The sequence below is a fragment of the Nothoprocta perdicaria genome, unplaced genomic scaffold (assembly GCF_003342845.1).
Source record: "Nothoprocta perdicaria isolate Ctin4 unplaced genomic scaffold, notPer1 scaffold_180, whole genome shotgun sequence".
Taxonomy (NCBI): domain Eukaryota; kingdom Metazoa; phylum Chordata; class Aves; order Tinamiformes; family Tinamidae; genus Nothoprocta; species Nothoprocta perdicaria.
In genome coordinates, this window is record NW_020454983.1 from 512,351 (window position 1) to 528,487 (window position 16,137).

The 16,137-nt window shown below is 48.1% G+C and overlaps 1 protein-coding gene across 1 annotated transcript in view; it reads right to left on the reverse strand.

The window, feature by feature from the left end:
* Positions 1 to 16,137, reverse strand: part of ZMIZ1 (zinc finger MIZ-type containing 1) — a 216,135-nt gene that overhangs the window by 43,046 nt on the left and 156,952 nt on the right. Inside the window, exon 6 of the mRNA XM_026036589.1 lies at positions 1,590 to 1,734. Coding sequence (XP_025892374.1) covers positions 1,590 to 1,734 — 145 coding nt within the window. The remainder of the gene's footprint in view (positions 1 to 1,589; positions 1,735 to 16,137) is intronic.

Genomic DNA, 16,137 nt, shown 5'->3' on the forward strand with positions numbered 1-16,137 from the left:
TTTTAAAAAGAAGCTTTTGACCCAAGCATAATCTAATGCAGATACAAACATTGCCTCATAAACAGCGTTATCACTGGGATTATACTTAATAGCTTTTCATCTTCTATTTTATTCAAACAAACAGAAAAAAAAAAAAACCAGTTCTTTCTCACCCTGTACTTCTCTGCTGCCTTACAGGACCACTGAAAAACATCTGTGAACACAGCTGGAAAAAAGCCAGAGTGCGACAAGGTGTCTCATTGCCATGTACCACCCGAGAGCACCTGAAGCAGTCCAGGCAGGGCCCAAATTACAGATGAGGCAGCAGCTCCATACTCAGCAAGTGCTCCAAACCCCCGGGATGCTCCGGCAGCTCCTGCAGGTAAGGAGCAATGCCACAGAAGTAACCCTGCTAGCAGGGGAGCTCACAGGGAACAGCACTAACTTGGGACTGACTTCCAGCATCTTCTTCGGGAAAGGTTTTCTCATTTTTACCAAGCATGTTTATACCCGACCATGGCATAAGCAACTATAAAAATAGGCAATGCAGGTACTCGAAAAAGCCCGTTAGGTTAGTCGTGTGAGAAAATGATTTTCTTCTCAAGGACTRTAATAAAAGGCATTGAGGTCCCACGATTTTCCTATAAATAGAACAAATATACAGGTGGGAAGGAGGGAAGAGAAAGTGTTTTCAAGAACTGAATTGCCAGATCCAAATGTACTGCTCCATAGATGAGTCAAATCCTTAAACTCCACTCTAATGTGAGCACTCAGAGGGTACTGTCATCACTCATTCAGGGTTTTATCATCACATCTAGGTACAGGGAATCTAAACGAACAGTTAGCCTCACCATCAAGGTGTTATAAATCCTTTACTAACAGTAGTAGTTAGTAGTATAACATTTTGCCTAAGAAACAATTTATATTATTGTGAATTTTAATGTGACATTGAAGCAACGTAAAACTTGAAAACCACTTCCAGAAAAGCATGACATTAATGTCTGACCCTGACTGTACCTACTCTCCAGCTTCTGCCTTGACCTAGGCAGGCATACAACTCTGTTTCCACATGCAAAGAGGTAATCACAGGCTTCATTTCTACTTAGTTTCTTCTCAGGGTCCTTTCATGCCTTTTTATCCCAAGAAACGTAACTGCTTTGTGACCCTCACCTGACAGAGAAGGCATAGGCTGTTTGTGGCTGTGTCCAGCATGCAACTGCTTTGCTCTAGCACAGCATTTCTAATGCAACTTACAAAACAGAACATCAGTGAAACGCCTTCAACCTCAAGAAAAGTCACTTAAATGAACAGTAGGAAAATGCCTGGTGAGAGACCTGTTGTAGGACAGCCTGCTTAGGGCACAGCCTGCAGTTTGGAAGGSGAGTCTGCTAGATCCTAGCACACATTTGGAGATGGATGTGCCTTTTCCCTATGCACTGGGTAACAGCAAAGACAGAAAACAAACTCATTTAGCAGTCCCTGCAATTAAAGATCCCCTGTTACCTACAGTGCTGTTCTGTGTGCCAAATGGTGCAGCCACCTCTCTCAGTGGCCATAAGTGTGTCAACAGATCCGTCAGGTCGCCCACGTGTAGGCAGGCTGCGACTCACCTATGAGAGAGGGTGGGTTTCATGGAGCTCATAGAGTTCATGGGGGGTTGCATGGGAAGCTTCCCGGGAGGATCGTTCTGCCGGCTTTTCTGGTGGCGGAGCAGCAGGAGCCGTCCCAGCTCTTCACACCACGACGAGAGCAGCGCTGTGCAAGGGGAGAAAGCGACAGTGAGCGCACAGGCGAGCGCAGACATGAGCTACAGCAACACCGAGAGGCACCGAGCTGGCGAACACGCTGACCCCAGGAGCGAAGAGCCCATCCACGAGCCACCACCCGCGTCATTATCCTTTAGCCATTATCCTTTAGCCATTATCCAAGGCTGTAATTGCCCTACACTATCATTATAATGTTTTTACACAAGTTACAAACTCTGCGCAGCCCAGAGAGGCGCGAGGGCTCCTCCGAGCTGAGCGGCAGAGAGGGAGAATGGGCGAGGGACAGGCCATGGGATTGCTGCTATGAGTCACCAAAGATGCAGAAGAACTCCTTTCATACTGACAGAAACAGAACAAAACCATACAGAAAACACCGTTCGGGAAAGGGAACACAGAACAAGAAGATTTCTTTTTGGTCTAGCTATTTTGTGCCATTGCTTAATTGGAGAAAGCATAAGAAACCCATGTGCTGAAATACATTTCCAAAACTACCATTAGTTGCCAGTCCTGAACAYGCAAGCAAGATAACATGACCACCCAAAGGTACACATATAAGGCTAGGCACTTAAATCTGTATTTGAACCAGCATAACCCCTAAATGTGCCTTTCCATTAGGTGACCAACCTTGTGGTCAGTGAGGGCACGTCTGTGCTGACAGAAATCCCTGCTTAGCAGCTCCAGCGGGCACATTTCCCAGGGAAACCAACAGCCCGCAGCTCCCTCTGAGGACAYGAGAGGGTTCATTTTCCCTGGAAAACATGGGGAATCCCTTCCCCACAAAACAGCAGAGGGTAATTGCCAAGTGCTGTGCTGCGTTTGCAAGCCCAAGTGCTTGGGGTTTCTCCTCCTTTCAAGTACGTTTTACAGAAAGCTCCTAACAGTGAAAAGCTTCGTATCTAATTCTTTCAGCAAGCGCCSTCAGGAGGTGCTGGGATCCAAAGCAAATCAGGCTGTGTTAGAAGGCAAGAACCAGGAGACCACTCCAAAAGCAAACTGCCAGACTGGTTTAACGTAGGAAAGTTCTAAAATGTCATCTTAGGCTTTGCCAGTTGGAACAAGACAATCACAGAACTCTCTAAAATCAGGACCGTTATCTTCAACATTTGTTTTTCCATAATCCCATAATCATAAGCAGTAACAAAGCATCATTTCTGGCTACACCACCTTCTATTTCCAGGTGATACTCAAAGGTACCTCTTAACAGGTAATTATTAGAACAATTTCCAAAGGGACTAATTGCAAAGACATCACAGTTTAAAAAAAAAAAAAAAAGTAAGAACACTCATAAATATGATTTTTTTTTCAGTATTGGAAGCAGCAACTGGAATTTTTCAGACGCTTAATGGCGACACAAGAAAAATACTCAAAGCCCAGAGCATTCTTGTGAATTAATCACACATTTGGGCAAAGGAGATGTAGTGATTTTATTGCATTTATCAGATGGAAGGGCAAGAGTGGTGTTTAGGGAAGCATTTTAGTGCTCTGCCATAAGAAAAAGGGGGCAGTGCTTCTTTACGGAGCTAAATACGGCCAGTGAAATTGCCAGCCCCCCTCGGAGGCTGCAGAGAGGCCCCGGAGCTCTGCGAAACGCTCCGGCAAGGAGTGTCAGGCTGAGCCGCTTCTCTATTAGCCGAAGAACCCGTCAAGAAGCATTTGATCAAGTTACACCCACCTTTTCTTGGGCACATGGGTGCCAGGGCGCCGGCCCTGCCGCCGCGGAGGGCTCCGCGCACGGAGAGCCCTGGCCAGGCCCGCGGCGCCGCGTGGGAACAGGCCCTCTGGGCAGGGATGCGGAGCAGGGAGCGGCTCCGCGGGAGCAACAAGAGCAAAAGCAACAGCCCGACGGGCGGGAGCGGCTCCGCGGGAGCAACAAGAGCAAAAGCAACAGCCCGACGGGCCTGAGGACACGAGCCCGCCAACAGAGGCCAGGCCGGCTGCAAGGGGACGCAGCACAAGGCCCGGCACAGGGGCAGGCCGGGGAGACAACACAGCCCGGAGAGGTGCCGGGAGGAACAGATACTGCTGAGTTACCGTYCTGCCTAACGCACGCTTATGGAGGCGAGACATAAACTGCTCAAGAACAGAGAGGCCCTCGCGGTAAGGGGGCAGTTACAACCTGCAGGTTACCTGCACAGCACTCATGTTTCCAGGAAGAGACCGCAGGTTACAACATAACAGATTGACGCCTCCCTGTCAGAGCGCTCATTACGGAGAGGTTTAGCCTCTCCTCCCCTGGGACGTTCCGACGCGGGCACCCGGTGTAACCATCGCTCCCATCGCTCCCGTTGCTCCCATCGCTCCCTCGCCACAGTGCTGCTTGTGCAGGGAGTGCAAACAGCGAGTGTGCAGCCAGCTCGTGCTGCACCGCTTGTCCCCGGCCCTTCCGAGGCTGGAGTGAGCAACATCCATCCATCCATCCATCCATCAATCCATCCATCCATCCATCCATCCCTCCGTCCGTCCGTCCATCCCTCCATCCCTCTATCCATCCATCCATCCATCCGTCCATCCCCTCGCCCCATCCACCTCCCCCGGCCCCGCTCGCCCGCTCGGGGGCTGAGCACCCCCGCACACATCTGGCACAGCTGGGGCTGCAGAACACGGCTTCCTGTGCTATTCAAGTCAGATGAAACAAACTGAAAATGAATTTACAGATTACGCTATTCATCTTTAGTGCACTTAGTTACTGCTTTTTATGCTGACGGTATTAGGCCCATCTCAACTCATTTACACCCAAAGCACGAGAAATTCCGTGCCATGCTATAATGAACAGACAAAGCAGCAAGCACAAAGGACAGCTACAGATGGTGCCAACAGTCAGTCTCCCCCTCGCAGCACAGCCAAGCAGCTGCTTTGCCGCCCCTGCACCCCCCTCCACGCAGGCCAGGAGCACGGGCCCTGCAGATGGGCCCTCCGCGCCGCCCGTCTCGCGCAGCCCCTGGCAGCTCCGGGCTCGGGCGGCACYGTGCTCGGCTGCCGCGGTGCCCTCAGCGCAGCGCCAGGGCAGCTCGCAACGCGGGGACTGAAACGCCTTCGAGCTGCACCCTGTCCCCCAGTGCAAAACGCAGCCTCGGGGGGTGATGCACCCGGCTGGCACCCTGCTGCATCCTTGCCAGCCCATGCCGAGGGTGCACAACAACGGCAAGCCAGCGAGGCGCTGACAGCTTCAGTGTGTTCACACGTCTATTTGGCTTCCAGGGACACGCTCGGGGTGGGTTGGTGCAGCAGCTGACCTACTTTTCTCCATTTGCAAAACCTGCACCCTTCTTAATGGGATTGCATTTTCCTTTAAACATTGATGTATTTTTATGGGAATCGATCGATACCGATTTGCTAACGACGACTACGTTAAAGCAACCAACAGCGAAGCGAGCAGCTGCGGCCTTTGCGTTTATGGAACAGAGAAAAACAGAAGAGTATAAATAGGAGAAATTTCTATCATGAGGAGCCAAAGGGGTTTCCAGAGGAAGTGAGAGAATATCCGTGCGGAGGTGCGCGGCTTCCTGCCGCCCGGCCCGTTCGCTCCGAGCGCACAACGTGCTCCTCGTTCCMGCTTCTCCTTAAACCCGCTCACACACACACAGGGCTGCCCACACCTGGCGACCTTCTGGATGTCTCCTACAGTTTTAAACACTTTCATTTAAAAATCATAAAGCAACCTGACAGCGCATACGCTGGGGGCAGCAGGCAAGGCCCAGAATGTCTTTTCCTTCAGCTTGAGTCACATTTCAAGCATTTCTGTGCAACCACAGAGCTGAGCTTTGCTTGAAAGAGAAAGGAAGCAATTGTTATTTAATCCCTTGCCTCTAGGAGCCAGGTCTTTAAGAAGTTGCCAAATATCACAAGATTTGCGGCACAATTATTCGAATTGGCAACATCCCTGATATTGTTCATTTCCTGTTAGGGTCCTTTTGTGCTGAAAAACTGTTATACGGGATAAGAAAAAAAAGGAAAGATTTCCACGGAATGGGCTGCGGCGCGTTTGATCCGAGCTCTGTGTATCCGTGAATCCCAGCGGGAGCGGCGGGGGCAGCCCCGGCACCGCCGGCCGCCCCGCACAGCGCTCGGCGCTTGCACCGAGCGGGTTAAGGCATTAACGCGGGGCCGAGCAGCAGTGCTTGGCTAATTAAAACCAACTGCCTGCAGGAAACACCAGGCTCCTCAGAAGGCAGGAAAACAATGAGCCCGAGATGGGGAAAATCCATGGATAAAGCCCGGGTGGACGCTCGGCCTCTTGCATCCCGACCACAGGCTCCCAGTGCACCTGCACCTACATGGCGGGCAGCGGCGCACAGCCCGGGTACCGAGCCCTGCGCAGAGCCCATTGCAASCCAGGGAAGGAGAGGAAAAGGGGGCACATCCGTGGGGCTCATGGATGCACCGCCGTGTTTCAGCTGCCTGCAGCAGCTGCCTCGTCTACCTCAGCAGCTCTGCAAGTGCTGCTGTCAGCATCTCGGCGCGCACGAGCCCGCGGGCGCCCTGCAAAGCAAAATACAGAGGAGCACGGTGCTAATCTATTTACCTATTATGATACCCTAGTATTAGTTACAGCTTATCACCTCGGTAAATCACCGCCTCTTGTTAGGGAACGTGCTTAAAGGTGCAGCAAACTGTTATTTACGGGCAGACACTATATTTACAGCTGCAAAGACAGGTGAGGAGGGGAGAGGACAACAGCTCAGTAATTTCAATGCCTTCTGCTTCCCAGGAGACTGCTGGAGGAGCACAATAGGATTACTGCTTCCTTGCTGCAGTTAAGCTGCAGCAGACAGTTCAATAGGCAGGCTGGCAGAGCCGTATTTCTTACTCACTGCAATGAAAATATTAGGAGGGGGGAAGAGGATGGGTTGGGTCTGGAGCAAACTATCTGTTCAGCACCGTCTCTCTGCCTTGTTTTGGATTCTGCTTCAGAAAGAAATGCCTTTGGCTGATAAAGATGCTTGCAGCATATGTAAGAAAATTCCAGCGTTTTCCCCCAGATTGTTTCCATTAATTTTATTATGCTTTTAGAAATAAATTCTTATATTTATATAGGGAATTCCTTATAAATAGACTACAGAGCCAACATGGGCTCTGTATCCTCCGCTGTGCAGCCTGCAATCTACATGCAGTTTTTATAAATCATTCAGAGAGATAATTTGGTGGGGTTTGAAGGGAAGCAGTGGAGGGAAGAGAAGGGAGGGAAGGGAAATAAGTACTGGCTGGTGGTTTGAGAACGTCCTCCTTTCTGCACAAAAGATTGCAGCAAATACACTGCGTGGCAAGAGATGAAAACAAAGAGCGTTAACCAGTCGATGCCCGGAGTGCTGTGACATTACAGGAACAATTTCAGCTGCATGACAACGAGAGAGTCTTTGTCCACATTGCCAGGGAATAGTAAATGCAGATGCTTTCCCCTTGTTTTAAAGCATATTTTTGACAAGCTGGTAAATGCAGGAAGAGGTCACACACTGGTGACTGGTGGGTCTGGGTGGATTTTCCTCTCCTCACACCCTTCACCTCTCTAATCTTAAAAGGAAAGCAAACACAAAGTGAGGACACTGCAAACATTTTGTGGTATGTTTCTCCTGCTAATATCTAAGWCAAGTCCTTTGTCACCAAAAGCCACCACAACTACCAGAGCCACAGCTGTGTCCTGCAGAAATATCCCTCTTTGCCCTAGTAGGATCTATAACGTAATTATGTGATTCAAACACTGTGACCCTTATCCCATGATTTGACCGAACCTGGGATTGCCCAACGTCATTCCTAACTTGCCCAAACTTGGCGGAGCCTCTTACCAGATTCACCACGTTAACTTTAAAGCGATGCATCACAACACCCAGCAGCAAGGGCTCCCTTTGGCAAGCGCTGGGCACCACACGGGTCCAGATGGAACACAGCAGCATCTCACTTCGAGCTGCTCACTTTGCTGTGCTCATATTGCTGCCTCTGAAAGCATCAGCCACCACGAGGAGAAGACAAGGCTGGTGAAAGGCCACCCGTGAGGGAATCCCGGATACAACTCCAAAAGGCACTCAAATAGCATTCGACTGCTTCTTCCCTTGCTCATCCCACTATTGCTTTTGCTGCCGAGATTTCCAATGACCGTATCTTTCGTTGGTGCTGCAATGCTTTTATTTTGTAATGCGTGGTCTAGTCACCAGCAGATTTTATACATAACACAAGCCTCTGGAAAGTGGAAATGAGTCACTTCAAGCCATCTTTGGCTGGATTCRAGCCGGTGACCTTCAGGTGAGAGGCTCAGTGTCGCTTTATCAATCCTGAGCCCTCCGAGCGCCAGTGTAAACAACCCCTGAGCCACCTAAGAGGCTTTATTTGCACTAACAAGTGCTAGAAAAAACACAGCACAGACACATAGGCACAGTGATCAACAGASGGAACCCACGCACAAACAGCACCGGCAAGGAAGTCTAGAAAATGGAAAATCTAGTCTTCAAAAACGGGAAAGGAAGAACGGCAGAGCTAGAAGCACATCAGCCTAACTACAGTTTCCTATTAAGGGAAAATAACCTGAAGTACTCATGAAGACCAAAAGGAAAGTAAAAAAATGAAAAAAGAACAAAAGGAAAAGTAAAAAAAAAGAGTTAGAACCAACATGGATTTGTCAGGAAGGCATCACCCCACACTTCAGCACTTTCCTCCTGCTGGTGAACGCAGTCCTTGAGGACAGACCTGTGAGTTTTAGTGAGGTTTTTTAGACTTTTAGTCTAAAGTCTAAAATGAGGCTTCAATGCTGCTTTACAGGRATCCTCACAAACAATCCTGGTCCTAATGCCTAGGTGGAAACGACAGAGGAGGGCTGGAAACTGGAGTTTACAGAACAATTTGACCAAGGGTTGGAAATAAGTTTCAAGCTTTACGCAGAACTGTGATGTGGATCTGATATGTCTGTGTCGTTTAAGAGTACCTGTGATGTGCACAAAGCTTTAGAAAATGCCCTTGTTCAGTTCGCAGAGGGCCCAGCGTGGAAGGCAGCGGCTGCCCCCAGCAGAAGTTAGTGCCAAATTGGAGAAATGGTCCGAGCCGCTGCTCGGGAAGGACAAGCGCCAACGTGACAGCACCCATCTTCCCAACAGCGGAGGGGAAACCACCCCGTTTCGGAGGACTTCTCCAAAGGGCCATCGTGCGCATGGGGCTGTGYGTGTCCTGCTGCTGCAGGGAGGCTCAGAGCGCCCTTGGCTGCACGAGGGGATGTGCACCCAGGGCACGGCACCGCACGTCCGCAAAGTGGGCTGAAAAGCCTCAGAAACGGTCAACGCGGCCTGCTAGAAAAGCCTGCAGGGACTGGGTTTTCTGGGAGTGTTTGGAGAAGCAAAGTTGGAGAGCAGGAATTGAGACCAACTTACAGAGTAACAACATATTATCCATATCAGATACCCGGCTTGCTGGCTACGTGTCGAGCACAGTTGGGTGGCCAGAGGTGCCCGTGGCCGAGACTGTCACACAGCAGAGGGTCACACGGAGCACAGGGTCACACGGAGCACAGGGTCACACGGAGCAGTCGCTCGGAGCCCACACTCCCAGCGCCTTCTCAAGCAACAACTGTAAAACATCTGGAGAGGCTTTCATGCAGGGGAAAGAAAAAATAAAATAAAAGGCAAAACCCACACAACCGAAATTTATAGCAGAAGTGTGGTTCCAAAGTTAACWCTGTGCAGCCAGAACTTCTCAGAAGGACCAAGAGCTATTTTAAGAACTGGTGCTTCTTGGTTTTGCAGTCTCACTCTTAACTTGAATTTTACATTATTTTATATCTTATGTTTTATCAGGTGTCCTCAGACATTTTTATTATTTTTATACAATTGATTTAACAGAGATTTTGCCAACATCTTATGTGCTGAAGAAAAAAACGTTAAGAGCAGAGGGCCTGTAAGACCATATTTCACACTGTAGATGCTTTTGTACTTGAAYAGAAATAGGATGGAGAGACTTTGAGCACATCCTCGTAATCCTCTCGTTCATTTTGCAAAAAACAACCCTATGTGTACATAAAATAACCTCTCTCTGCTGAACATGGAAACAAAAAGGGTTTTCTTCCCCCTGCCACCGCTTTCCCTGCCTGGGCTAGGCATTCCTTGGCCTTTCCCATCTCTCCAGCCCCACAGATCCCGTCATCTTCACTTCGCTAACAGCCTCCTCAGCTCCTCAGGTACCCATCACCTTTCCTTGAGAACTGCCTAATTAATTAACATTCAATTAATGTAACCAAATTAAATGCCAAATAATTGTTCCCAAGCTGCACTGRGAACCTGGGAACTATTTTAAACTTATGTACCCTGAAAATTTGTTTCTTCTAGCTGTGTCATTGCTCTAGTAATAGASATTACACATCTCCCCACACATCTTGCATTGTTTATAGCCTTACTTTATGACTGATATAAAAACACAGCAATTTAAATATAATTTAAAATAGATCACAGTCTCCTACTGAATTATTCTTTTTCCCAGCTTAGATACAGTTGTATTAAATGAGAAGACCTTGTGAGCCCTGGATGCTCCTCTTAAGGCACACTGGTATCTTTTAAGACATGCACTGTACCTATTGTATTTATTACCTATAAAGTAAAACCAGCAAACACACCCACGTGCTGTTACGGTGATGACCACAGAGGACTCTGCTTGGCCTAAACTGAGAAATGCAGCTCAACATCAGAATGAAGCCACCCTGGCCTGCGGGCACCTGCAGCGGGCCCATCACACTCCTCCTCCTGAGGAGCCCAAGTGGGAATTTTAGTTCTAGACGGATTAGAATCTTCTTTGCCTTCAGGAAATGTTCATGGTTTGCACCGGTAGAAATAAGTTAGCTAGAAAAGAGGAAAGCGGGAAAAAAAAAATAAAAAAGGAAAAACACGGCTGTTTAGAAATATAGATCCCGTGAATTTTTCCAGTATCTTTCTCTACCTGAAAATAAGAACAGGAGGACAAAGAGGGCAAACGCTTCCCAGCGCCACCGTCGCCAGGCACCCGCACGCAGGAGCCGGGCTCAGTTCCTGCCGAGGCGCCCGCCCGCCCTCCTGCAGGGAAGCAGGGAATTTGCTGCAATTCTGGGATCGGCCGGCTACAAGATAGCGGCGGAGCCRCCTTGGTCAGCAATAAATAACCGGTGCAGCTGAATCCTGCGGGGCCACCCACCCGACTTGGGAGCCCAGACAAGCCCAGGAGCCTTGCAGGAGGCGAGCGCCGGCTCCGCGCGCCCCGTCCTTGCAGTGCCGGGGGAGCTGCCGCCGCGGGCACTAGCGGCGCAGGGCCCGCCGAGGAGGGCCAGGACAGCACGGAATTCAGGGCGATCCCATCGGCRCACGGAATCGGGGTTTACGGCCCATTTTCTACAGTAAAGCCAGTCAGGAGCAGTGCGAAGGAACGGATTTTATCTGTAACCCAAATGCTCAGGCAGTTCCACAGGATCAGGAGCGGAGAGGAAATGGTTTCAGACGAATTGCACGTGATTCCTCAGGGTTTTCTTGGAAAATGACTACAACACAACCTGACGTGACCAATAGAGCCTGAAAAAACTGTATTTTGACAAAACYGTTTATCCAGACAGTAATACACACAAGCCATCATTGGGGCAAGATTTTCACCTTCAGAAACAAAATCTGCAGCGAGTCTATGAGGCAGCGAGAGGAAAGCAGGAGGGAAAGCAGTAACGGAAAGAAAAGGCTTCAAGCCTGGTTATTTCTGCAGAATTTTTCCACAAGGACAACGTTCCTGGTTTGCAGCCTGTAGACACGCAGTGGTTTATAGCAGCTCCAAGCAAACACCCAATCTAAGCAACAGCTAGAGCTGTTCTACGTTCCCAGAACATCTGGATAAAAGGAATCTGAATGGGCATCAAAACACCAAATATTACCAGGAAATAAACGGAAAGATGCTCCCCAAGCAGATGGCAAATAACATTCCCTCCTCTTGGTCCACCCCAGCATGGATGAGCTCCTTCCCTAAGGAATCTCAGGGCAAGCAGGCCACGTCTCTTAAACAGCTTTCACAAAACAACTACAGATTTGATCGTTTTATGAAAAAAATGCCACTTCGTGGGCATATTGCAAAAGGTGACTTTTCCTTTACACCTCTATGAGTACTTTCGTGGTAGCAAAATATAATTTTGATTTTACTGATGTATATTAACAGATTATGTGGGAAACTGACTGAAATAGAGGGTCTTCAAAAACCAAGGGTAATGCCAGCAAAATAAGAGATGTATGTTAAGAAAGATAAGGATTCAGAAAGGTTGGCAGGGATAGTATTTATTGCCTACGCACTGTGTCTAGTTGCTCACTGTCCCTGGACTGGATAAATGGCCTTCCACAAACATGTAACAACTGGCTCCTTCCATAGGGAACTTGAAAGCAGTGCAATAAAAGTTCAGACAGGATGGCAGGGGCAAAGGGTTCTCAGGCAAATTAACACAGAAAAGCCTTCTGGAAGCGGCTGGTTACTTGAAGGGTTTGAAATAAAGACGGGTTTGCAGCCAAGAATTAGGAAATTTTCTCTAAGGGGAATAGACTCCAGTAATGTTGAAAACATGAGGGTGGAGAAAGAGATGAAGAGGACCCTCAAGAGCAACAGCAGCACAAGGACAAAGGGAACAAGGAAGACACTTGAGGGCACTGGCAAAATATTTAAAGAGAATGAAGAATGTGCAACTTGGGGGCTCCAAGAAAGCAGGGTCTTTCTTCCCCCACCCTCAACCGTACTCCTGGACCTACATTTTACTGTGAGAACAAAAAAAATGGCAAATTGCCCTAATCTGGCCAAACTGAGACAATATCTAGGGGCAATAATCTTTGTGACCTTGCCGATTGCACCAGGAATAAACCTGAGCTAGCAGCCAAATGCAACCCCTCCTGCTGCAGCATTTCTGCAGGCCCTGTTAGGGCTGCTGGSTTGTGCTGTCTCCTGGAGTTCAAGCTGATTGTTTGGGATCAGTTCAGSATCCCAGCTCAAGATCTAAAGGTCATTTAAGGGGGATAAAACAAAAAGACAAAGTAAAAGGTGTGGAGGAAAAAGGTGGGCAAAAAGCTGCAGCTTGATTGTAATGCTGGGCATTTCTTTTTGTTTTAACCTTCCCAACACAACGTAGCTGTTTTTCCTGTGTCTTCTGAGTCATATCTGCTCATGTTGCTAACAAAACCCCACAGAGCCAGTATGACTATGGAAGAACAAGATGTATTTTCTGTAGAACTGTTTGCTCATTCCAGCTGCAAAACCGCTATTTTTGGCACTGATAAAGGAAGCATTACAAAAAAAAATCCACCACAGACTTCAGGTTCTAGATACTGTCATTCACAGATTGAGATATTCAGTGGGCAAAGAGAAAGCAGCCTAAATTATTTAGTAGGATAATCCTTGAAGGATGGCGTTGTGTTCTTTTGTGCCTCGATACAGCACTTACTGCTACCGCGCCACAAATGCTACTGGGACTTCCAGTATGATCACAACAACACTGTGGGATACGTACTGATACATAAAAATAAAACGTTAGGAGAAAAGGAATCGTGCAGAACGTTTCCAAGTTACAAAACGCTTCAAACAYGAGAAAGCAAGGTTCAATGTGAAAATTGCCTTAGTGATTTTTGTAACGTTCCGCAGCGGTCTCCTCAGTCGGGTGTTTCTGAAGCAGAGCCGAGCCCCGGCCGCGCTCCGGTCTTACGGAGACACGTGCCAACAGCGCGTGCCCAGCTGCAGGTCTCGGATAACGACCGGCTGCAGTTAGTCCTCACCTGCCTCCTGCCAGGCCGGTGCAGAGAACAGCGGCGCAGTTTGACAAAGAGGGAAACCTTTCCTTTGGGGAAAGCACTCAGTAAGAATGCCRTGGAGACTCCTTACTGTCTGAAAATACGGTAAAATCCCACCAAGGTGCAGCCAAGGAAAGGAAGTCTGAAGCTACTGACTGCCAGATGTGTGGGAGAACGTTGTGGGAGAATCACGATCCCAGGGCATTCCACACTCAGCCGACCGYGCAAGCCAGAGCATTCCACAGGAGYGAAGGAGGGTTCCGAGCTGAAGATGAGGATCAAGCAACCAAAGCTTTGAAGGGCAATAGTCTAGTTCACTTAAGGGCTTAAAAAAGTAGAATCTTGAAGCTCTCACTGAGCACAGCATAAGTCCCTGCTATTTCAGACCGGAATAAACTAGCAGGGAAGACATCTTTAAAGAMGTCTTACAAAGAACAAGTGTATTTCATCCCGGGAAGATCTAGGAATCAAAAAGGACAGCAGAACACAAGATAGTTAAGCCAACATGAACACTTTGTAAGATAAAAGGCATACATTAAAAAGGCATAAGGCTTTGTAAGGGATGGCCAGAGGAATGATTCTGTGATCTACTTGCTGATATCTCAATGAAACAAATGAAAATCTGGTACCAGAAAGGATCCTGGGTGATCAACAAGGCAGACCACACCAYGTGTGCCTCTGTGACCTACGGTGAGGAGGAAAGAACAGACACAAAGCACACTCACTCTCCTGATGGGAATAATAACAGAGCAATTAGCAAAGACAGTTGCTACCTCTGMCCATCTCTTGTTCCAGCCACGTTGTTTATAAAGCACCAGAAATCATAATATCATTATTAAAGCTCTCCTTTACTAAGGTGAGATGCTACACTGGATCAAACCAGAGGTCTCTTAAGTTCATTTTGTCCATCAGTCCCGGGCAGTGCAGAAGGTATTTAGGTATTTCCAGTGTGCTTACATGGCCAATGCATGTTATAGATGTCAGAGAGGCTCCTTCTAACACCCAGCGCAGCCGGTCTCCGCTCAGAAGCGCAAGGCTGAATTCTTACTTTCCATACACTCAGAATTGAAAAAAAAATAAGTTCCTCTGAAAAAGAATGTGTAGGCTAATTACACTTAATTCTCAATTCTAAGTAAATCTTTAAAATTCAGGAAACTAGGAAACATTCCTTTTTAAAATTTTTAATTATTATTATTTTTTTCCCTCCATCACCACCCAGGAGTACTTATCAAAGTGTTGATAAGTACTACTCCTAGTTCATGATGCACTGGAATCTTTCTTGAACTCTTTAGGAACTTCCATTCTATCAAGACAGAAATCTGCTATCTAAATATCATTACTGTAGTAGTACTGTACCAGAGAGCAATGAGTAGTACATTACATAGATCTACTAGATAACCGTAACTGAAGTGCAAAAATAGCAGTATTAAGAGGTAAGATGAAAGGATTGGCCTTGGTGCTTTCATCCTATGAACAATAACTAAATTGTTTCTTTTGAGGATTTACAATTAAACAAAATTTTTGGTCACACATTCAAGTCTATGTGGCCATGACTGAACCTAAAAAGACCAATATTTAATAGCAACAGGCACTCTTTGGAAACTTGGCCGAGAGCTGATTATAAGAACTTTATTTCCTTATTCTAAGCAGTTGCTGTGGATCAGAAAGCAGACCGAGCGGCTCTGGGTTAAGACAAGCRGACATTTCAGAGAGTGACATTTGACCAGGAGCACCAGGGGACCAAGCTGAACGGGAGCAGCTCCAGCAGGTTGGAGCTGGCAGCATTTGTGTGACAATAACAGCTAGAGCTCCTGGCCAGGAAACACATTCCTCTACTCCTGGAATAAATGACACCCAACATTTCTGACACCCTCAGAAGGAAAAACTAAGATGTTGTTTTATCTCATCAATTCTGCTCAGGCATCTCTACTGCTACTCAAACAATTTCAGGCTTTATAGCTTGTTCTTAGGAGAAAATCTAAACACGAAGCCTTCAGAATCATTTTTCTGACCACTGAACTGGCTGAACTCCACTGAACTTCACACCACTGAACTTGGTTACTTGAAAGTTCTCACTTTGTTTGTACAGTTGCAGTAAACCAGGTCGGATTCAGCACAACCAAGTTTGATGATGCCYGTGGGAAGGACGCGGAGCTTCAGCGCAGCCCACGTGCGTGTGTCCTGCTCATGAGGGCCATGCCTCCCAGGGCAGCGCCGTGGGGCTGGCACTGCTGAGGGAGCCAGCTTTGCTTTCAGCACACGCGACTCAGCAGAGCTGCCAGAGCGGCCGGGCTCCCTTGGTGCCGCACAGCGGGATACCAGCCCAGCCCTGCAGCCAAGAGGTCKCCAGGGACTCCCTCTTCTGCATCAAGGGCATCCCTTGCGAGGTCGTGCAAACCACAGATATTCGAGAGCGACTCAACCAACTCTGGGCACACTGGGCTGAAAAGAAAGGACAGAGAGCCCAAAGATCTTGCCAGGCTAAGGCCCCAATGGGGACCCACTRTCTCCAAGGAGAAAGTGAACAGCTTCTTCCAATAACCAACGGCCTAGCCTGTTCTCTCCATATACACAATCTATGTGCCCGCGGGTATRCACGTCCTCTTTCTTTCCTCTTTCTTTCTTGCTTTCTCTCCCATGCGGACGCCTGCTTT